This window comes from Myxocyprinus asiaticus, chromosome 4 (genome assembly GCF_019703515.2).
Source record: "Myxocyprinus asiaticus isolate MX2 ecotype Aquarium Trade chromosome 4, UBuf_Myxa_2, whole genome shotgun sequence".
NCBI lineage: Eukaryota > Metazoa > Chordata > Actinopteri > Cypriniformes > Catostomidae > Myxocyprinus > Myxocyprinus asiaticus.
In genome coordinates, this window is record NC_059347.1 from 1708429 (window position 1) to 1733562 (window position 25134).

The 25134-nt window shown below is 38.8% G+C and overlaps 3 protein-coding genes across 6 annotated transcripts in view; 1 reads left to right on the plus strand and 2 right to left on the minus strand.

The window, feature by feature from the left end:
• The window catches only part of nup214 (nucleoporin 214), a 319628-nt gene that overhangs the window by 177040 nt on the left and 117454 nt on the right, over positions 1–25134 (minus strand). The gene's annotated exons all lie outside the window — the stretch shown is intronic.
• Positions 1340–14883, minus strand: LOC127436505 (inactive phospholipid phosphatase 7). Its single transcript, XM_051690721.1, is given in 5 exon segments — positions 1340–1728; positions 6889–6953; positions 6955–7010; positions 12220–12432; positions 14854–14883. Coding segments are annotated over 5 exon segments (753 nt in total).
• Positions 23610–25134, plus strand: part of fam78ab (family with sequence similarity 78 member Ab) — a 432829-nt gene continuing 431304 nt past the window's right edge. For 2 of the 3 annotated variants that reach the window (XR_007896331.1, XM_051690034.1), the window contains exon 1: positions 23610–24726. Coding sequence is in view for 1 of the 3 variants with exons in the window: in XM_051690034.1 (XP_051545994.1) it covers positions 24434–24726 (293 nt within the window). In the remaining 2 variants the exon portion in view is untranslated. The remainder of the gene's footprint in view (positions 24727–25134) is intronic. The other variant, XM_051690044.1, reaches the window with a different exon arrangement.

Consider the following 25134-nt stretch of genomic DNA (forward strand, 5'->3'; position numbering starts at 1 on the left):
TTATTTAAATGTTGCATTGAGCATATGGCTGAACCCAAAATTATGTATTAATAAGTCCCCTTTCTGCTGAACAAAGTGGATTGTGAGAGAGGTTTATACGCTCGGTGACCTATATGAGAGTGGAGTGTTGAGATCCTTCGAAAATTTGGTTCAACATTTTGGGATTCCCAGATCTCAGTTCTTTAGGTATTTACAGCTGCGCCACCTGCTCTGTATTGTTTTTGGGAGTAGCATACACCCTCCTAAAGCGGCAGATACTCTGGGAGAGGTGATTACTGCTTTTGGAAAAGGTCATTAGGCATCAGTGTATTACTCCCTTTTAATTCAGAGCTTTAACTTCTCTCAAGAGATTATGGGAGAAAGATTTAAACCTGGTAATAGAGGAGGGAGTGTGGGCTAGGATTCTAAAAAATGTCAAGTCTGCATCTAGAGATGCAAGGGTGCGCCTTATGCAATTCAAGATTTTACATCAATTCTATTGGACCCCATCTAGATTGTATAGGCTTGGTCTTAAAGACACACCCACCTGCTGATGATGCCAATCAGAAGATGGAGACATAACTCATGTTTTTTGGTGGTGTGTTAAGATCCAAGAATTTTGGTTGAAGTTTCAGAGTTTTATGTGCAACGTATTGGGCACTCAAATTTCATTTTGCCCCAGACTCTGTATTTTAGGTGATGGTGTGGTCATCAATATAAGGGATAAACACATAAAAAATTGGGTTCTAACCAGCATTATGATCGGCAGACAGATTGTTTTAAGGGGATGGAAGTCGGCTGGGGCGCCCTCATTTCAAGAGTGGTGCACGGAGATGGGGAGGGTGGCGGCTTTCGAGGAAAAACTCTGATTAAATTTTGTATCAATTCATTCCTTTATATGTTATATATAAAATACCACTAATTACAACAAAACTCCTGATGTGTATCTTTAACAACACACTGTCTTACGAACAGCCACAGCCACAGTTCAGTAGGTTTCTTATTCTATAAAAAGAACTGGCTCATAAGGGTCATTCATTCTAGGGGTAGCGCTGTGTGTTTCTCATTAGAGTCATTGGTTTGGTCACGCTGTATGCCAGCAATAGCGTTGTTGCAGTGCCGCCGAATGGTAGCACAGGAAACACTGTGTTCCGACTACATCACCAGAAGAATGCACATTCGAGAATGGAACCGAAAGTCATGAAAATAATTCAGTTCTGATATTTTTGATGTTCTCAGTTCCTGACTCTAGTCACCGAGCTACACAAAAGTAGATAAAATCAGTTTCACTGATTGTCTCAGACGTTTGTAGCCCACTGTATGCCATGTACCATTCTGCTCTTCTGCACATGGTGAAGCTCTAGTAGGCGGAGCTCCAGCTAAAGGTTCCCATGGTGATGATGGTGTGACAGGCGCTGGATGAGAGTCACACCAACTCCATGAGACTGAAGTGCAGGAGACCCAGAGCGAAGCCACACGCCATGTCCGTCAGGTGGTGCCAGCCAAGCAGAACCCTAGACAGGCCTACCAGGAACACCCACAGCACCAGCAGAACTCGCAGCAGGATGGCCACCACCAGATGAGACAGGAGAAATTTGGAGACCATCGCCGCTCTGCCTGCGTAAGTCGCCGGGAACAAATACGTGTCCAGAGCCACACAGTCTATTAAACCAGGACTGAGGTCCTAGGGTCCTTTGCGCCGGAACAGTTTCTGAACTCCTGCCACAGTCACAATATCAAGAATCAGAGCTGAGAGAGAAGAGAGCACAGTTACTGACATTACATAGCAAAGAACAGAAACATACTGTGTAAAACCTTACACCCTGCCTACACCGGACGCGAGCGGTGTGATGCAATGCATCCATTGTGCCAACAATAAACGGGTGTCCTGTTCCATTTTGTGCTGTATGTGCTGGAGCTCCTACACAAATTAAAAGGTTTAGAATGTTCGTGTCGATTCATTCAGTGAGGATAGCCTCAAGCTGTTGCATCAACAGACATGCCCAGTGTAGACAGGGTGTCAACTTTAGAGGTTTCCCAAAAATGTTCATCTTGAGATGCTTATTTTAAACCTTCTGCTTGAGTTTGTCAAGAGGAAATATCGATTTTACATTCCCAACCATTCCATTTGCAAATAGAAATGAATAGAAGTAGATGAAGCAGTCCTGCAACAGATGGTACAGATCATTAAGTCAGTCTGGGATTCCATACATAGAACTGTGTTCTGTAGGTTCTCTAAAGCCACTTTTCCACAATCCTGGCCAGTAACGGTTTCTTTTTCCACTGTGGTATGGTGTAACAAATCCGTCTGTGGTGATGGCATGAGAGGTAAACATTGGAACAAGTGCACTATGGAGGATGACTGCATATTCCAGTTTTCAGGACTGCTTTCCCCCCGGTTTTACTCTTTTAATTCATGGTAAAGACACGGCCCATGTCGCAAAAAGGAAAGCAAAAAGAAAAAGGTTAGAGGTTTATCATCATGCCACCAGACACAAACATGCAGAAAGGGAAAAGTTCCCAGACTAGCTAAAGTGTACTGTATATTTATTGACAAGTTTTATATGAAAGTATTATATGAGAATATCTTGATTAATTTTGAGTCCTATTGAGCTTGTAATCTATTTCCCTAACAAAAAAGGCATGTAGAAATTTGGTGTGTCTTCCAATTACTGTAAGAGTTAAGAGTGATTTATTGATGGAAATGCTACAGTGCATTCAGAAAAATCTAAACAATTTGGTTAACAGGTTATCTTGAAATTTTCACAGTATTTTGAAGCACTCATGATAACAATATTGTGCATGTTAATTATTACAGTATACCTAATTATTGAATATCGTCAAATGTCTAGAAGAGTATATTCGCAAAGGCAACGTGGTTGACCTGGCGCGAGCCAAACTGGAACAAACAAAAACGAAGTATACCTGGAACTTTAAGATGCTTGGATCAACTTATTTGCCAACAACGTGCACACAAGTGTACCTAGGAGAATTGGTGCTGTTTTATTCATGACAATATTTTTTATTACATTTAATATATCCTCACTATACAACATTTTTCACAACTGCCTCAAACTTACTGTATATTAAAGTGTACTAGAGCTGGTAAAACATGCCATGCAAGCAAAAAAAAAAAAGGTCGAGAAAATTTTAACTTTTGTTGCAATGCACTCTGACGTAGGCATCTGTTGACCAGCAATTTTAGAGATAATTTTTACACTACTTCTCAATAGGGCTGGGTAAAAAAACAAAAAATCTATTTCAGATTAATCATCATCTTCATTTGATCCTGATATTGATTTTTTTTTAAGACTAAAATTGTTATTGATTCAAAGAAGACAAAGAAAAACAAAACACATTTCCAATGAATCAACATTTAACTCCCACTGCTACCCCTCACCCTCCACAATCAACAACCCCACCCCGACCCCCAACGAACATCCCTGTGGTCACATGTAATTACACACACACAGAAAATAAAAATAAATAAATTAATTAATTAAAATATATAAATTATATTTATAAAATAATCATACACATCTAAAACTACACCTCTCTTTCCACAGTTCCTCTCCGAGAGTCCCCCAAAAACGTCAAATAATTACCCCATTTCCCATTAAATGAATCCCAGATCCCCAGCCTTCTACATGATACCTCCTCGAAAGCTGGCACCCTCCCCATCTCCGCACACCACTCCCGAACTGAGGGTGCTCCAGCTGACTTCCATCCTCCTAAAACAATCTACCTGCCTATCATAGCACTGGTCAGGACCCAATTATTTATGTATTTATCTCTTATGTCGATGATCGCCCCCATCACCCAAAACACAAGAGTCTGGGGCAAAACGAAACCCGAGTGCCCAATATTTCACACACAAAACTCTTACCTTCAACCAAAATTCCCCTGATATTGATTCTTAAAATTACAAGATCGATCTTGTACTCTATACCAGGGGTGCTAATTTCTACCGCAATCAACCAGTTTATTGCAATACAACCACTGGTTGGTCTTGTTAACAGACCAAAAGGAAAAGAGAGTAGAGAAACTACACTGATAACGAGAATCTCACTTTTTATTTCAGTACCTGCGTGCGGTCATTTGACATATGTGCAGGTACTTTATGTCCTCTGAGAGCGCTCCTAAAGTTGTGGTATTGTGGATACTAGGGAAGTAAAAATGTAAGCGTATGATACGATGCCTGTGTATCGTTCAATACACAAATAAATATATAACTGGTAGTGCTGATATAGCTGAGTGAAAATACAGTCTCCTCCCCTGAGCGGCAGCACTGAGCACTCAAACTCACAAGAGAACTGAACAAAATCTAACAATAGTCATGTTTCCAACCAAGTTGCCCATTTAATTTATGCGGAAAAATCATAATACCGCAAAAACAAGTGTGATGAGGAGGAGGGCAGGGCTGGGCCGTGAATACACATGCCCGGCCCCCAGTCGGGCTAATCAGCCAAGGAGAGGACTAAGTGCAGACGGATGTGACAGTTCGGGAGAGAGAAAATCATCACTTCTGGAGATATTGTAGCCACTGTAACTCTTTTAGAAATAAAATACTTGCAGTTTAGAGCACACAGACAAAACACTGTAAAGAACTTAAGCTCATGTCTGGGAGCGACAGCGTGTCTCACACTTCTGTGCGTTCCTCCTTCCTTATGACTTTACTGTGGTTGCCAGAAATTCACTGTAAAAAAATACAGTAACCACGCTTCAGGCTTTTATAAATCTACTCTTCACCACAGTTCAAGTTTGTATTCCACTTATTTGCTTTGCAAACTCTGCAGGCTTCGGATTTTCAGGACACCAGTATTTTAGGATGAGCAGAGCAACATTTCAGATGTGATAATTGGTCCGCTGGTTAGTCCAGTTATGAAGTTATTCAGTCACATTACATTTTTTAATGAGCATCTTGTATTCCTAATAAATTCAATAGGAGTTTATTCTGAAATTGCATTTCCATAATAGTTTATACACATTTCTTCTAATCAAATAAAACATTTGTTCATCTCAAGCAAGTGTATTTTGAATATCTCAAAATGCACATAAAAATACTTGGATGGAAACCCAGCTAGTGACACATGGATTTGCCTGCTAGACAGCTAAACTACACTATTCTACGCCACTGTGCAGTGTACCAAAAAGTAGGGCGAGTAGTATGTTTACACCGAAAATGCAACAAAAAGAGGTGTACTATGAGTACCTGGATGATGCACTTCTTCAACTGAGTGTGGAATGTTACCTGGCCTCAATCAGGGTTGCAGTGGAGTTTTAAAATAAAATGTAAGACTTTTTAAGACCTTTTTTCAGACCTGAACAAATAAAATGAATATTGTATGTCAATACCAGAACATGTACCAGTATATCAACACATACAAATTAGAGTTTGACTAGTATTGTATTTTACTGATACTGCTGTTTAATAATGTTGAAAGAAAGGTGAGTTTAACTATAAACAAGCCCGAAGGGACTCAATCGTAGCCTTTTGCAGTTTTATCATTAAATTAGGCTATATTGCGATTCCTGTTATTCCGTCCCCAAATTTTAAGACCTCTTTAAATGACAATTAAGATTTTTGTTAAACCATTTAAGATATTTAAGACTTTTTATGACCTTAAATTTGAGAAAAGTGACCCCGACAGGGTGATCAGGACCCTGACGTTAAGCAGAGGACTCTTGTTTCAGCCTGAAGGGGTTTATTTTATGATAACAACAGGCTGATTACATTATTTGTATGCTTATTACATGGCTACTAACCAAACCAATAGATACATGGACATTTTATATTGATTTGCATTGAAATCATTTATTTATGTAACAAGAAATAAATCCTTGAACAGCTGGAATCAACCTCCGGTTTGCGTCAGAATTCTGTTGGTGTTTTCTTAATTTGAATAAATGAATGTCTTATTACAAGACAACTTGTCAAATAAATAAATAAATGGACATGAAAAATTGATTTGAGTTTAAATTATTTTATGAGCTTACTTGTAGAGATCGCTCAGTGATCCGAGAAGCAGAAAAGATGACTCGCAGTACCGGGTTGAGCGGTCTGATACGTGGATGTGCGGTTGTTACTCAGATATATCAGACCACTAGATGGCGCAATTGACCAATCAGAATCCAGTATTTTTGAGAGCTGTGTAATAAGACTTCTAAGGACCTGCACGAACCCTGTCATTGCTGGCCTTACAAAACAATTGTAATTAATGGTGAATGCGGCAACCAGTGAAACTTCTGTGAAGAGCGTATCTTACAAATGTGAGCTGAATGCTTTACTGCTCCTAAAAACTGAAAGCACTGTTTGCTTAATTTCTATTTTGTTCCATTCTTTTTATTTGTTCTAATGCATATCATTTGTTTCTGTTTACTTGTCTTGAATAATTACTTAAGAACTTGAAACAATGTTTACTTAAATTAGTTAGTATTTTGTTGTGATATCGAAATTTCTTTCATATATAAGGAAATTGCACATTATAACTTAAACATACACAAATTAATCGTAATCATTTCAAATCAAGAGCTTGTATATCTGAATCAAATAGTATCGGAAAATGTGTGTTGACCCCAGACCTACTTCCCACGCCCTCAAAATGCATCTTACGCATTCCTATCCGTCAGAGCTTTATAGTGTGTGAGCACTCAAAAAGTTTCTTAAAATGGTTCTTTCATCCTCCTCTTAGACTGCTCACTATGAAGTGTTCATCACTGTCCTACAAACCCAACTGCATTAACAAGAAGCACTTTAAAGAACATCAGAGTCACCGGAGGCGTTTGTCACATTAATGTTGTGTATTTCTCCAGAGCTTTAGGCTCTTGATTTAAAATCTCACCTCCAACACAGTTAGAGACGTGAGCAGATACGTCACACTTCCACAGGTGTTTATGTGAGAATCTAACCGATCAATAGATTGATCAGAACCTCTTGTCCGGCCAGTGTGTTGCTCTGCAGAAGACACACTAGAGATGCCATGACCCGTCAGCATCAGCAGAGTGACCAATGAGCGCCAGGGGTGGATTTTCTATTAGGGCCTCCCAGACAAATTATCTTTTAAAGTTGAGATCTAAGCAATCGATTTTCATTGATTTAAGTCTCTTTTAATACCTGTTCTGTTATTTACAGTCAGAATAAATCATGTGGTAAAGAAACCACTCAACCGAAACACGTTTGCTGAACAGCCACTGTTCTTAAAGAGACCATTTTAACGTTTGTTATACATAATGTAAACTCAATGTAAATACTACAAATAATGCATACAAAATGCATATATTTGAAGGGGCCATAATAAATTATACAATATTTTAACTTCATCAAATACTTTAAATATTTTTTTTCTATTAACATTTTTTATTGATTCCTATATTGACACATACAAGCAAGAACATATACAAACAGAATCAATACTTAACCCCCTCTATTACTACCACCCCCCCCCCCCACCCCCTCAGTCCTACCCAAAACAACATCCCAGTGGTCCCACATAATTCTAGACACACAAAAACAAATATTAAAAAATAATATAATTAATAAAATATAATAATTCACACACATAACCTCTACATCTCTCTCTCCATTATCCCTCCCCGAGAGCCCTCCAAAAATGCCAAATATTTGCCCCACTTTCCTATAAACAAGTCCAAATTACCCAATCCTCTAGATACCCCTTCTTCAAACGCTGCCACCCTCCCCATCTCTGTACACCACTCTAGAAATGATGGCGCTCCGTCGGACTTCCAACCCCTTAAAATGACTTGTCTGCCAATCATAACACTTGTTAAAACCCAATTTTGTATAAATTTGTCCCCCAAATTTATGACAGCTCCGTCACCCAAAATACAAAATCTGGGGCAAAGCAAAACTCGAGTGCCCAAAACGTCAAACAAATAGCTCTGCACCTTCATCCAAAAATCTTGAATCTTAACACACCCCCAAAAGGCATGAGTTGTGTCTCCAACTTCTGATTGACAACGCCAGCAGTTGGGTGTGTCTTTAAGACCAAGCCTATATAATCTAGAGGGGGTCCAGTAAAATCTATGTAGAATCTTAAATTGCATAAGGCGAACCCTTGCATCTCTAGATGCAGAGTTGACATTTTTTAGAATCCTAGTCCACACTTCTTCCTCCAATACCAAATTCAAATCTTTTTCCAATAATCTCCTATAGAATAATGACTCTCCCTAATTTATCTTTAATCTGTTTGAGACATTTGAATTGTAGATGTTTATTAATCAATATAATGACTCCCCTACTCTTACTTGAGCCAACACTAAAGAAAACATGTCCATCCCATATCTTCCCAAATTTTTCAGCTTCCTGCGGGGAAAGATGTGTTTCTTGAAGAAACACTATATCATATTTCTTACGTTTAAGAAAAGAAATAACCTTCCTTCTTTTTATGGGGTGCCTCAACCCATTCACATTCCATGTGGAGAGAGACAACTTATTCATATTAACATTTGACATATTGATATAATAAAAATAAATAAATTGTGTGTCTAAAACAAGATTACACAGACCACATTCCCCATTAATGCAACAATCAAACCTTGAACTTCCCCCCGATCAAAACAAACAGAAAAAGAAAAATGTGCGCATTAACCCCGTGCACGACAGCGCCAACCGGCGTCAATCCCTTAAAACTCAAAGGTCCATGTACGCATACGAGAACCCCCGCGACATCTTTGCCATCGGATTGCTCAAGTCCGGTGCTTCTATACAAATTTTGTAAGGCAAAATTACATAACAGAAAATACTTTGTAAAACAGACCCCAGCCAACAGGCAGAATAACAGAAAAAACATGTAGACTCATTCACAGAACCGTCTCAAAGGTGTGTTCCTCCACAAAATAAACTCCAGCTGATATAAAGCCATTCAGTTTGCTGGGACAGACAAGCAGTTGTTCAGTGAGCCAACTGTTATGAGTTCAGCAGATGACATAATCATTCCAATGTCCCGCGAAAATACTCCACAAAACAAATTACAGCCAGCAGGAGGAATAAGCACGAAGAACAAACAGATTTATCCACAGCTGTTCCAAAGGAGTGATATTTAACAGAACAAGCTCCAGCCGCTAGGTGGAGCCAGCACGAAAAATAAAACCGGCATCCCAGTTCCTCGGATGATCAAGAGCCAAACTAACTCAGAGGCCGCAAAAAAAGAAGAAAAAAAAAAAAGAAAAAAGAAAAATACACCATAACTTACTCAGTCCATCAACTTTATAAAAGACGTCCTTTATGTGAGCATGTAGATATTCTGCGGTCATCCATAGTGTTCATTCTCGATCTGGCCTGAAGCTTCAGTGTAAAAAAGATCTTCCGTCAATGCAAAAGTTTCTAGGAGTCATGCCACAAAACAAACCCCAGCCGCTAGGCGGAGCCAGCGCAAAAATCATCTGCTGAAATGGCACCCAGCTTCCTCAGATAATAGAGTTCCTGAACCGCGAGTCAGCCCACTAATATAAGAAACATCAAATGGCTTACTCACGCCCATGTATTTATGAAGGAGAGTGCCTGTTTTGGACATGTAAATACTTTGCGACCATTCTTTGTTTCTATTCTCAGTTTGGCCGGGAACATCACTGCAAAAGTGATCTTCTGCTGGTGTAAGAGTTTCTTACATTCCTTGAACCGATCGCGTTTCTCTCTTGTCGAATTCGCAAAGTCCGGGAACAAGAAAATATTGTGGTTCTTCCAAGAAAGCTTTCCTTTGCTCCTCGCCTGGCGCAACACGAGATCTTTATCGGATGATCTCAGAAATTTGGCCAAAATCGATCGGGCCTGTCTCCGTCAGCAGATCTGTGAGCTGGGACTCTGTGAGCTCGCTCGATTTCCAGCTTATGGCCTGTTATGTCGAGCAGACTCGAGAAGAGCTCGTCCAGGAATTTCACCATATCTCTGCCCTCTTCCTGCTCAGGAATTCCAACAATTCGTATGTTATTCCTTCGGCTCATATTTTCTAAATATTCCAGTTTTTCCGAAATTAATTCCAAATCTGTTTTGGACACGGGCGGATTAGCGGATAATTCCCTTTCCGATGACTCAACATAATCGATTTGTTTTTCAACTTCTGTCACTCTTGTAAACAACTCAGAGAATTTTGTTTCCATCGCCGTAATCGATCGACGTATTACAGCGAGATCTTCCAAGTCAGCAAGAACCTTCGTCAACATCACCGATATGTTGGACAGTTGACGCTGAATTTCATCTCTCGACGTGCCGTCCAAATCGAGTCCCCGTCTCGCAGTGCTGCCAGGGGCCTCAGCTTGAACATGTAAGTGTCTTTTAATGTCTCCAGAGTCTGAGGATTTTTACTTCTTTGCCATGTTTACCACAAAGAGCAAGTATGTAACTGGGTTTATCGAATCTCACCAGATTATAACATGAAAGTAATTTAAAAAAACTAGCAAAGTTCACAGAGCTCGTGTCTCACACGTCTGCTACTCGCATGGCGTCCCCGGAACCCAAATACTTTAAATATTGACGAATTTAACAATTACAGGCTCCTACAGTATCTATGCAAGGGTTTGGTGAAATTCAGCAAAGAGTTCAGGCAGTTCTGACTCACATTGCTACATCTTTTCTAACTCATCTGAATGATGGGGTGCATAGTGGTAGCTATTTTGGAAATTATATAACAAGGTCTTCTACTTCCAGTACAGCATGAAAACTTACACCAGGAGATGGCAGACATCTCATATACATCGAGATGATGATGTAGAGGATTTAGAAAGTCATGTATCAAATATGATACGCACGGTGTTATAAGGTTAACGAGTTGCTCAAAAAATGTAATTAGAAACAGAAAGACAAAAGGGTCCTATAAGAGGGCTTGGGGCCCTCATAGTCACAGGGACCTACTGAGGGGCCCTTGTATAAGCTGTGGGGCCCACATATTTACAACCTGTTCTCATAGTGAAAACGTGACTCTACTGTATATATATTTTTGCAAAACTTGTTATACTGTACGTGTCTCCAGGTACAATTCCCTGCAGTTTCCAGGAGAATTAACACTAGAGGCGCTACAACAACTGTGTGTTTTATTCACTTTCACTTAAATCATGATTTAAATGGCTGATAATGACTTTATAATATCAATTTTTCTCTCCATTACTCAGAACCTGCTATTTTATGATATCGACACACTTTTACTCAAACACATATTTTGAAAAACAATACATTTTAATGCTTTTATTACAGACTCACCTACATATATACACGTATTCCAATGTGGATAGCTTGCATGGTAGCCCACCTGATAGGGCATTGAACTGCAGTTCAAGTCCAGCCATGAGCTCAAGCTGGCACATGACATTACAGAGTCATAGAAGCAGCACAAAATGAGGTGGTTGCTTCAGAAGATGAGCTTTTCCATTTCACTTCTGCATTTTAAAACCCTGTTGGTTAGGTTTAGGCACTGATAATGTAAGGATGACTTTTTAACTTCTCATATATCTTTTAAAACACTAATGGTCAGGCAAAAGTGTTAGGTTAGGGAGGTGTTTTTTATTGTATTTATTTTTTAATCTAAAATTCATCTTAAAACCGCGTCTGAATAATATAAACATTTGTTTTCAAAGTTGATGGGCTGTGAGACCTTGCAGCCCAGGGCCCCCCGGGCCCCTGGTAGTCAAGGGCCCCTGGGCACTGACCCATTGACCTGGTCCGTAATTCACCTTCACTGCCGGTCAAAAGTTTTGAAACACTTGACTGAAATGTTTCTCATGATCTTAAAAAAATCTTTTGATCTGAAGGTGTATGTTTAAATGTTTGAAATTAGTTTTGTAGACAAAAATATAATTGTGCCACCATATTAATTTATTTCATTACAAAACTAAAATGTAATAATAATAAAAAAATGTTTTTGAAATTGATTACTTGGACCAAACAATAAAGAAAAGCAGCCAATAAGTGCCCAACATAGATGGGAACTCCTTCAATACTGTTTAAAAAGCATCCCAGGGTGATACCTCAAGAAGTTGGTTGAGAAAATGTCAAGAGTACATGTCTGCAAATTCTAGGCAAAGGGTGACTACTTTGAAGATGCTCAAATATAAGACAGTTTTGATTTATTTTGGATTTTGTTTAGTCACAACATAATTCCCATATTTCCATTTCTATTATTACATAGATGTGATGACTTTACTATTATTCTAAAATGTGAAAAAATAAAATAAAATGAAGAATGAGTAAGTGACCCTAAACTTTTGAATGGTAGTGTATGCTGAGCGCACGCTGCCCCACGAAGACGACGTGTGGACACACACACTCAGATGCTTGGACAGACCGATGTCGATGACCAGCAGAGAGCTGATGGCGATGCCTCTGAAGGAAGGGTTGAGCTGCATGCAGTCTTCCTCCGGGAGCCTCGACGCTTATTTATGTTCCTTTATGTTCTCGTGGGGTTCTGCTGGGTTCTCGCATGGCTGGTTCTGCTGGCTCTTGGACTGTATGAGTCACTCCACAACCATTTTAGATGATTTTTTATATATAGTAATAATTTTTGTCTTTTGACAAAATTATCCCTTAAATTAAGTCAGTATTAAAATATTGTAGTCAATTTACTCAAAAGTTGCATATCATTTTAGTTGACGAAAATTAAATATTTTAGTTGACGTCGATGATTAATATGCAAAATGACAAAAACATTTCAAACTATACATTTTTTCTATAATTTATTTCTTAAAACAAATATTGACAATGCATTGTTAATATCTTGTCATTTTTCATCAACAGTATGGTTTAGTTAAAATAGTTTAATTTCCAACACGATGCATCTTTTTCATCTCGTCTTCTTTTTATTAATGACTAAATAAAAAACAAGCATTCATAAATTAACATTTTCGTCAGTAATTTAATCACTGGTCTACAAGACTCAATAATTGGTAGACTTTTTCATTACATTTTCAGAATATAAATTCCAGGGGTGTAAAAAGTACTCAGAAATTATACTTTAGTGAAAGTATGCATCCTGAGTGAACATTTTACTCAATTTAAAGTCCAAGTATCTTGCCAAAACATACTTGAGTGAAAGTAAAAAAGTATTCACATTAAATTGTACTTAAGTATTAAAAAAGTAAAAAGTTACCTTTTTCCTAGCTAGAATGAAATCAAGAGAAGATTGTGTGAGAGAGGATGTTGTTAAATTCGATTGGTTTATTAAGTCGCCTTTTTACTGTCTCCAACGAATGTCACATTTTCCCCAGTGGCATTCGCAACCTGGTCAAAGAATTTTGCAAAAATACTTTTTATGTGGCCTGTTGTACATAACACGGCAATTTCCTGGTGGAATGAACACTAGAGGTGCTACAACAACGACATTTATCTCCTTTCACTCAAATCATGAGTAAAATGGCAGATTATCAGTTCATAAACACTTAAAAACCTCATCTGTTTGAGAGAACATTTCACTTCGGAACTGCCCCGAGACCAGTAATGAACCACACAATTTTATTTAGCAAAAACATTGACACAGTCACGCAATGTTCGTTGCATGGGAGAAGGCACTCACGAATTGCGATGTCAGAGCACCCAGCCTCTTGAGACAGAGAAAGATAAAACAAAATTCAAATGAAGCTCTGAAGAAAGTTAGTAATGTTATTGGCTTTGTGAATTGTTTTCAGAGGATTGCTACCAAACCTTGCTGTTGAGCAGATGGAAGGATTCAATAAAATAAATAATTAATATTTACACAGATTCCATTATTTATATTTTTATTATCATTATCATTGCTGGTTTTATAGTTATTATTATAATTAATAGTTGCCTAACAACAACAACAACAACAATAATTCAGCAAATAGGGAGTAGAAATTTATAGATATGATTTAAATATGAAGGCATGTGTAGAAATAAATGACAGGTACACATTTAATTAGAAAAACCTTTTGTTTATATATATATATATATATATATATATATATATATATATATGCATGCAACATGAATGATCATTTTTGACTTAATAAATGTCCAATCTGTAGAAGTAGCAGGTGTTTAGAATAAAGTTTACAAAAACAAAAACATCAGTGTTTCTCTCTTCATGCTCATAGTTTTGAATGAATACATCACATTCAGTCGGGCAGTCATATACGGTCTATTTCAGCATATCCGAAGCTCAAATAAGATCTGAAATTCCGCCTCTGCAGATGGTCGGAACTCCACACATTTATAACGACTGACCTCTGTCTGATGCTTCAGTCCAGACAAATGATCTGCAAAAATGTAACGAGTACTTCTCAAGTTTAAATCAAATTGTAAGGAGTAAAAAGTACTATTTTTATTTTGGAAATGTAATTAAGTAAAAGTACAAGTATTCTGTTTAAACTGCACTCAAGTAAAGTACAAATCCAAAAAATAAAACTTAAGTATAATACTTAAGTATTTTTACACTCTGGTAAATTCATGACCAGTAGGCCTAGTTTTAAAAATACACCCCAAATAGATAACCATATTTTCATAGTTTCTGTATTTTCCAGTTTATGCTGAGGAAAGTCACAACGCTGGACAGTTTACACATTTGGAATTGCTGAAAAAATGTACACAATTTGAATAGATAAGTTTATGCTAATGGTGTCCAACCAAATGATGAAAATATGAGATATAAGACAAATATAAATATAAGACACTGTTTAATTATAATGTACATGTAAAACATCATATGGCTTCCTCCCCTCACAGAATCTGCTGCAGGAGAAAACACTGGTGTATGAGTCGCTGCGGTCTAAAGACAGACATCGGTTTCATTTCAGTACAGCACAAATACAAAAACACACAGAATTGCAGTAAAACATGTTCGTTTGCAAAACACTTTGTATTTGTAACCTATGCATCAGCACCCATTGTGTTCGGTCCCATCGCAAAATTACCATTTCTACTACGGCAAAGTTATTGTTCATGAATATTAATTACGTAAAGTGACGTATGTCCAGTATGTCTCCCTGATTGGCTGAAAGTTGGCGAATGAACGAAATGGGCTTGACTTATGAATATTAATCAAGCTACGTGATAGAACATTTCATGAAGGTATACGTTTAACGTCACAAAGTTAATTAATATTAATAAGCACAATCTTCACTGTACTAGGATTCGTGGTGTTCTCCAAGGTGCTTAAACAATTTTCTTTATTTGTTTTTTTTACTTTTCGATAACAAGGCCCTCCAAATATGATGATACCCTTGCAATGGACCCCTTCCTATAATATAAAAGCAATTATATATACAGGGCATTCATAAAGTATTCAGACCCCTTCATTTTTTTCATATTTTGTTATGTTGCAGCCTTATGCTAAAATGCTTTAAATTATTTTTTTCCCCTAACATCAATGTACACTCCATACCCCATAATGACAAAGCACAAACCAGATTTTTGATAACTTTGCAAATAAAACTGAAATATCACATTGACACAAGTATTCAGACTCTTATCTCAGTACTTAGTTGAAGCACCTTTGGTAGCGATTACAGCCTCAAGTCTTTTCGGGTATGATGAGACAAGCTTTGCACACCTGGATTTGGGGATTTTCTGCCATTCTTCTCTGCAGATCTTCTCAAGCTCTGTCAGGTTGGATGGGGACTGTCAGTAGACAGACATTTTCAGGTCTCTCCAGAGATGTTCGATTGGGTTCAAGTCCGGGCTCTGGCTGGGTCACTCAAGGACAGTCACAGAGTTGTCCCTAAGCCACTCTTGCATTGTCTTGGATGTGTGTTTTTGGTCATAGTTCTGTTGGAAGGTGAACCTTTGGCCCAGTCTGAGGTCCTGAGTGCTCTGGACCAGGTTTTCATTAAGGATATCTCTGTATTTGCTGCATTCAGCTTTCCTTCAATCCTGACAAGTCCCCCAGTCTCTGCCACTGAAAAACACCCCCACAGCATGATGCTACCACCACCATGCTTCACTGTTGGGATGGTATTGCGCAGGTGATGAGCGGTGCCCGGTTTCCTCCAGACAAAATGCTTGGAATTGAGGCCGAACAGTTCAATCTTCATTTCATCAGACCAGAGAATCATGTTTCTCACAGTCTGAGAGTCCTTTAGGTGCTTTTTAATGTGTCTTGCACTGAGGAGAGGCTTCCGTCTGGCCACTCTGCTATAAAGCCCAGATCGGTGGAGTGTTGCAGTAATGGTCGTCCTTCGGCAAGTTTCTCCCATCTCCACACATGATCTCTGGAGCTCAACCAGAGTGACCATCAGGTTCTAGGCCACCTCTTACCAAGGCCCTTCTCCCCTGATTGCTCAGTTTGGCCAGAAGGCCAGCTCTAGGAAGAATCCTGGTTGTTCCAAACTTCTTCCATTTAAGAATTATGGAGGTCACTGTGCTCTTGGGAACCTTCAATGCAGCCAAAATATTTTTTTGTAGCCTTCTGCAGATCTGTGCCTCAACACAATCCTGTCTTTGAGCTATGCAGGCAGTTCGTTTGACCTCATGGCTTGGTTTTTGCTCTGATATGCATTTTCAGCTGTGAGACCTTATATAAACAGGTGTGTGCCTTTCCAAATCATGTCCAGTCAATTGAATTTGCCACGGTGGCACATGACGCCATGCGAGAATCAGACGTGTGAGCGACTAGCTCTGCGCACTTTGCTAGTTTTTTCATTATTTTCATGTCATAATCCGGTGAGACTCGATACATCCAGTTACATATTTGCTCTTTGTGGTAAACATGGCAAAGAAGTCAAAATCCTCAGACTCTGGAGACATTAAAAGACACTTACGTGTTCAAGCTGACACCCCCGAACTGGCCGCGTGCCGGGGACTCGATTTGGAATGCACGTTGGGAGAAGAAATCCAGCATCAACTGTCCAACATCTCGGTGATGCTGATGAAGGTTGTTGCTGACTTGGAAAATCTCGCTGTTATACGTCAATCTATTACGGCGATGGAAACAAAATTTTCTGAGTTGGTCACAAGAGTGTCAGATGTTGAGAAATGGATCGATTTTCTGGAGTCATCGGAAAGGGAATTATCCACTAATCCGCCCGCAACCAAAACAGACTTGGAATACATTTTGGAAAAACCTGAAAATTTTGAAAATATGAGCCGAAGGAATAACATACGGATTGTTGGAATTCCTGAGCACAAAGAGGGCAGAGATATGGAGAAATTCCTTGACGAGCTCTTCCTGAGTCTGCTCGACATAACAGGCCATAAGCTGGAAATCGAGAGCTGGAAAGCTCACAGAGTCCCGGCTTGCAGATTTGCTGAAGGAGACAGGCCCCGATCAATTCTGGCCAAATTTCTGAGATCATCCGATAAAGATCTTGAGTTGCGCCAGGCGAGGAGCAAAGGAAAGCTCTCTTGGAAGAATCACAATATTTTCTTGTTCCCGGATTTTGTGAATTCGACGAGAGAAATGCAATCAGTTCAAGGAATGTAAGAAACTCTTACATCAACGGAAGATTGCTTTTGCACTGATGTTTCCGGCCAAACTGAGAATAGACACCAAGGACGGCAGCAAAGTATTTTTATGCCCCAAAAAGTCACTGGCCTTCATACAAACTATGGGTGAGTAAACCATTGGGTGTTTCTTATGTAAGTGGACTGACTCGCTGTTCAGTGTCTCGACTGTCTAAGGAAGCTAGGCGCCATTTTTGTTTCTTTTTGCATTGATTCCGCCTAGCGGCTGGAGTTTGTTTTGTGGCATGACTCCAGGAAACTTTTGCATTGACAGAAGATCACTTTTACACTGAAGTTCCCTGCCAGATTGAGAATGGACACTATGGATGACCGCAAAATATCTACATGCTCACATAAAGGACGTCTTTTATAAAGTTGACGGACTGAGTAAGTCATGGTGTTTTTTTTTTGTTTTTTTTGCGTGACCTTAGAGTGAATATGACTCTTGATCATCTGAGGAACCGGGATGCCTGTTTTGTTTCTTTTTGTGCTGGTTCCGCCTAGCGGCTGGAGCTTGTTTTGTTGCATAACACTCCTTTGGGACAGTTGTGGATGAATCTGTTCATTCTTTGTGCTTAGGCCTCCTGTTGGCTGGAGTTTGTTATGTGGAGTATTTTTGCGAGACATTGGAATGATTACGTCATCTGCTGCACTCATAACAGCCGGCTCACTGAACAATTGTCTGTCTGTCTGAGGAAACTGAACGGCTTTATATCAGCTGGAGTTTATTTTGTGGAGGAACACACCTTCAAGACAGTTCTGTGAATGAATCTATATGTTCTTTGTGTTTATTTTGCCTGTTGGCTTGGGTCTGTTTTACAAAGTATTTTCTGTTATATAATTTTGCCTCACAAAATTTGTGCAGAAACACTGGACTTGAGTAATCCAACAGCAAAGTTGTCATGGGGGTTCTCGCATGCGTACATGGACTCTTTGAGTTTAGAGGGATTGACGCCGGTTGGCACTGTCGTGCGTGGGGTTAATGCGCACGTTTTTCTTTTTATTTTCAGTTTTTTTTTTGTTCGGGGGGAAGTTCGGGGTTTGATTGTTGCATTAATGGGGAATGTGGTCTGTATAATCTTGCTTTTGACACACAATTTATTTTTTTCATTATATCAATATGTAAAATGTTATTATGAGTAGGTTATCTCTCTCCACATGGAATGTGAATGGGTTGGGGCACCCCATAAAAAGAAGGAAGGTTATTTCTATTCTTAAGCATAAGACATATGATATAGTCTTTCTTGAAGAAACGCATCTTTCCCCTCAGGAAGCTGAAAAATTTGGGAAGATATGGGGTGGACATGTTTTCTTTAGTGCTGGCTCAAGTAAGAGCAGGGGAGTCATTACACTGATAAATAAACATATACAATTCAAATTTCTCAAACAGATGAAAGATAAAATAGGAAGAGTCATTATTGTTTTAGCAGACATTCAGGGGCAAAGATTGATTTTGGCTAATATTTATGCACCTAACATAGAAGATTTTTTATAGATCTTGAAGGAATGTTGCAAGCCGCTGGCACCCCTCATGATATAATATTGGGAGGAGACTTTAATCTATTGATGGATTCAGTCTTTGATCATAGTGAAGCAAAAGTGTGTAAGCCCCCTAGAGCAACATTGACACTTCACAGGATGTGTACAAATCTTGTAGATATTTGGTGACTTTTGAACCCATCTGGTAGGGACCATACATTTTTTTCATCAGTTCATAAGATTTATTCTAGAATATATATATTTTTTATATATAAATCCCTCATTTCATCTGTTGTTGATTGCTCAATTGGAAACATCTTAGTCTCAGATCACGCCCTGGTGTGTTTAGAGGTGTTGCCACACACAGAGAAAAAGAAATCATATAGTTGGTGCTTTAATGTATCCCTTTTGCAAAATCCTGATTTCCAACAAATGTTAAAGACTGAAATCAATGTTTATATGGAGACCAACTGGTCTTCAGTATCCTCTGTGGACATGACTTGGGAGGCACTTAAGGCAGTTCTTAGGAGTCGGATCATACAGTATGCCTCATTCACCAAAAAATCCAAAGCTCGAGAACTTGTGGAGTTGGAAGGGAATATTAAAAGTGCCGAAGCAGAGCTGAAGTGCAGAATGTCATCTGATGGCCTCAGAGAATTGACTAGATTGAAATACAGATATAATACTATTTTGTCGCGGAAAGTGAAGTTTTGGTTATTCTTAAAAAGGACAAAGATCCAAGCGAGTGTAAGAGTTACTGTCCAATTTCCCTGATCCAGCTAGATGTAAAAATTTTGTCAAAAATTTTGGCTAACCGATTAAGTAAAGTTATGACAACTCTTATACATATAGATCAGGTGGGGTTTCTTCGGGGCCGCAGCTCTTCTGATAACATTAGGCGTTTTATCAATATCATGTGGTCAGTAGCGAATGATCAGTCTCCGGTCGCTGCCATCTCACTTGATGCCGAAAAGGCGTTTGATATGGTAGAATGGGATTATCTTTTTAAGATTTTGGAAATATACGGGTTCGGAAATTCTTTTATTGGATGGATTAAGTTACTTTATAGACATGCTGTAGCGGTGGTACAAATGAATGGTTAATTTCAGATTATTTTACTCTGGATAGGGGCACCCGGCAGGGCTGCCCTCTTTCCCCATTATTGTTCTGTCTTGCTCTGGAACCATTAGCAGCCACCATAAGAAAGGAGGATGATTTTCCAGAGGTGGTGGCGGAGGTGTGGCGCATAAGCTTTTGCTTTACGCAGATGATATTTTATTATTCGTCTCCGACCCCACTAGATGAGGATGGATTAGAACCGATGAAGAATGCTAGTGTTTTTATCAGAACATTCACGTTCATGACAGCAGGAGGGATTTATTCCACTGCCTTGCCTCCACAGAATGATCAGTTCCTTCTCTAAATTTTTGGGATACAGAGTTAATTGGTCTAAATCCAAAGCTTTGGCTCTGACAGCGTTCTGCCTGGTAATGGCTTTTCAGCCGGGCGCCTTTCAGTGGCCCAAACAGGGCATTAAGTATTTGGGTATTTTATTCCCAGCAAATTTATGTGATTTAGTCAGAGTTAATTTTGACCCTTTAATAAAAAGGTTTTCGAGTGATATGGAAAGGTGGGCTTCACTACAATTATCTATGATTGGGAAGGTTAATGTTATAAAAATTAATTGTATTCCAAACTTTAACTACCTATTACAGTCTCTCCCCATTGAAGTTCCCCTCTTTTATTTTAAACAATTTGATAGTATAGCTAAATCTTTTATCTGGAATGGTAAACGTCCTCGAATGCATTCTAACAAGTTACACAGGCCAATTGACAAAGGTGGGATAGGTCTCCCCAAAATATTGTTTTACTATTATGCTTTTTGTCTCAGACATTTGGTGCATTGGTTGCTTCTGCCTGAGAGAGTTCCTTCCTGACTTTTTATTGAACAGGAGGTCCTTGCCCCTATTTTGCCATTGCAATGTCTTTCTACCAAGCTGCCCGGAGAAGTAAAGACACATCCCGTTATCTCACACATGCAGTTAGTGTGGACAAAAGTTTCCCACGTGCACAATTCGGACATTTACCTGAACATTGCCGCAGGTATTTGGTTGAACTATAAACTGTGTATTAACAAGTCCCCTTTTTGCTGGACAGAATGGATTGAGAAGGGAGTTGCTACACTGGGTGACCTGTATGAAAATGGAGCATTGAGATCCTTTGAAAATATTACACAGCAGTTTGGGATTCCCAGATCTCAATTCTTCAGGTACTTACAGCTGCACCATCTACTTTGTACCACTTTTGGGTGTAGTATGCTGCCCCCTAAAGCTGCAGACACTCTTGAGATGGTGCTAGTGGCTTTTGGAAAGGGTCACGAGGCTTCAGCGTACTATTCCTGGCTAATTCAGAGTCTAGGGGACGGGGTTTTAACATCTCCCAAGAAGTTATGGGAGAAAGACTTGAATTTAGTACTGGAGGATGAAGAATGGGGTAGGATTTTTAAAAATGTCAAGTCTATGTCTAGTGATGCAAGGATGCGCCTCATTCAATTTAGAATTCTGCATCGTTTTTATTGGACTCCCTCTAGATTGCATAGGCTTGGTCTTAAAGATACACCCATCTGTTGGCGATGCCAATCAGAGCATGGGGACATAGCCCACGTTTTTTGGTATTGTGTTAAGATTCAAGAGTTTTGGTCAAGGGTTCAGAGTTATGTCTGTAAGATCCTGAGCACTCAGATTTCATTCTGCCCCAGACTTTGTATTTTGGGTGATGGGGCGGGGGTTAACTTAAGGGAATACACACATTCAAAACTGGGTCCTTACCAGTGTGATGATCGGCAGGAAAGTGAACCTTAGGGGATGGAAGTCGGCTGGTGTGCCCTCATTTCATGAGTGGTGCACCGAATTAGGCAGAGTGGCGGCCTTTGAAAAGATGTCGCATAGGCGGCTGGGCAGCTTGGGTGCCTTTGAGAAGAAGTGGGGCACTTATTTGGCCTTCTTGGAGGATTGCCATGGAGGAACAGTGGAGACAGTATAAATGGTGTGTATGTAATTAATTGATGTGTGGAACCCTTTTTCTTTTTCTTTTTTGTTGAGCAATTTTTTGTGTTTTTTTTTTTTATGTCTGAGTATTTTCTCTGGACTGTCTGCTTGTATGTGTGTATGTTATTATTCGGTGTCTGACCACTGGGATGTGTGTTGGGTGGAGGGGAGGGGAAGGAGGAAGAGGGGAATATTTTGTTGAAAGTTGATTCCGTGTTTTCATGTGCTGTTTGTGTTGATTTGAGTGTGGAATCAATAAAAATTGTTAATAACAAAAAGAATTTGCCACCGGTGGACTCCAAAAAAAGTGTAGAAACATCTCAAAGATGATCCAGAGAAATGGGATGTGCCTGAGCTAAATTTCAAGTGTCATAGCAAAGGGTCTGAATACTTATGTCAATTTGATATTTCAGTTTTTTGTTTTTAATAAATTTGCAAAATTATCAAAAATCTGGTTTGTGCTTTGTCATTATTGGGTATGGAGTGTAGATTGATGTGAGGGAAAAAATAATTTAAAACATTTTAGCATAAGGCTGCAACATAACAAAATGTGAAAAAAATGAAGGGGCCTGAATACTTTATGAATGCACTATAATTTAACGTATAAACAAGATGCCCTTATATTGTGTGAGAAAAATAGTAAACAAAATATGACAACATTTTGTTTGTAAAATTAAATAATTGGCTTTTACATGGTACAAGATAACAAGATAAAGGTGACAATGACAAAGAGAAAATCCCTAGAAATGCAAAGTATTCTTGAAAATATGCTGCGAAGGAGAGATGAACACTTAGAAATAAAAAAGTATCTATGAAACTATGAAGATTTGTTTTTATTGCTTACTGTTAAAAAAACGAAGCACCACCGCAACACCTGACAAATCCTGTGAGCAGGTGCGTAGGAAAAATGTAATAAGAGAATAACCAAAGGAATGAATCCTGCACACTGCTGTTGCTTGCAATCTGTGTATAAATGTATTAATGCAATGTTTCGGTCATGTGACCTTCATCAGGCATTGTTTACATTTGTTTTTATTTGGTTATTCTCTTATTGCTTACTGTTAAACACTATATCTGTCAATAGAATGAAATCATGATTAATGTCATCATGAAACCGTAATGTCAGATTTGGAAAATGTTAACTTTAGTCTTTCTTTCTTTCTTTCCTTTTTTTTTTTTTTTTACACTTTTTATAGGATTTTTTTTTTTCACAGACCCCTAGCACTAGAGAATAAGCATAATAAAGCATATATGAATAATTAATATAAAATATTGTTTACTCTACACAAGAGTAATATTTAGCCAATGTAATTTTAGAGTAAAGCATGACTATGTATAGTATTCAAATGTATATTACTGACTATAGACATCTTTTAAGATTTTATCAATTTCCAAGGTGACATTATTTTAAAATCCCCTGATAGTTCCAGGTTCTCCACACTCAATTTTTTTTTTTTTTTGGCCTATTTTTAAGATTTATGGATTTACAAAATTCAGTGAAATGAAATTGTGTAATATTTAACATAATTAACTTAATAAAACTTTAACTATTAAGGTTTATAATTGTATTTTATTAAAGAATTTTGCTATTAATTGTAATGTGAAAGATTGTGATTTTGAGTGCAGAACTACAGTTCCCGTCATGCGTGTGTTGTGCAGCGGAAGTGACGCGCAGCTGCGCAGTTGAGGGAGAGCAGCTGCAGCTGATGGTGCGCCGTTCACAGTGCTGCGGGACGGAGGCTGAGTGCAGCTCCGCGGTCAGGATGAGGAGGATGAGGATGGATTAGAACCGATGAAGAATGCTGGTGTTTTTATCAGAACATTCACGTTCATGACAGCAGGAGGGATTCATTCCTGTTTGATGCGGGACTCGAGGACAAAAGTTGACCTGGATGTTGCGGCGGATCAAATTCACGGATCAGTTACTCGCAACTGCACAAGAAACAGCCCATTAAAGCGAGCTTCTTCCATTGAAATCTAAAAGACAAACTCAGATAAAACCAAATAAATGTGAATATTCATTTTTGTAAAATATATTTTAAACTTTTTCAACGGACGGCGTTGTTTTCGATGCCCCAAAAAGAAGTCAAACGCTCTAGTGTGCTTTTAGTTACAATGTTTGTTTATTTATTTTATTTTATTTATTTTTGCGCGCACAGCTATACAACAGTATTCAGCAAAAAGCAATATGCACCTAATGCATTTTAAATATTAATATATAGGCTATAAATTCTTCGCTGGTTGACGCAAATAATTGAATGCAATGATGTTGTGAAATGGCCCGCTTGATGTCAATGATGATTCGAGCGCATGAACGCGTTCTTCAGTTCATAAGATGCACACACAACAGTCTGCAAATGACGGAAAGTTGACGAACATTACTTGTATTTGCTTTGTTTTCTTTTATTGTATTATTGAACGAAGAAGACCATTTGCAGAAGTGTTTCGACGCTCTTCCGTCCAGACGCGACGCCTGTTCGCAGCTCATTCCTGTCGGACACTATCTAGTGTGTTATTTTGAGGGTTCATGTCGTGCTGGCCGCTCGTGTGGATTGTGATGGGTTGTATTCAGAGTATCAGGTGTAAACCCAAGAGTTTCCGGGACAGCATCGTGGTTCTGGAGGTGAACTCGTCCATTGACTCGAACCCCACCAGCATCGACGAGTCCTCCAGCGTGGTGCTGCGCTACCGCACGCCGCATTTCCGCGCGTCGGCTCGGGTGCTGGTGCCGCCGGTGGCCGCTAAAGAGAGCTGGACGATCGGCTGGATTCAGGCGTGCAATCACATGGAGTTTCACAACAAATACGGAGCCATAGGGATGTAAGTACATTATGACCTTACTGTTCCATCTTTACATACATCTAATGCAAAAACAACACATTTTACATGTTAGCATAATCAATAACTATTGTATATGTACCAAAAAATACTGTCAAAGTGCATTTAACCATATTAATGTATTTTTAATGATCTCCTTCAAACAGCAAGAGTTCATATCTCCTTCAGAAGAGTTCATGAAGTAACTATTTATTAAAGGAATATTCCGGGTTCAATACAAGTTAATCTCAATCAACAGCATTTGTGTCATAATATTGATTACTACAAAAATTAATTTCAACTCATGCCTCCTTTTCTTTAAAAATGTGTGTTCCAGTGAGACACTTACAATAGAAGTCAATGGGGTCAGTTTCTTGGGGGTTTAAATGTGTCAGAAATGTGAAGTTTATA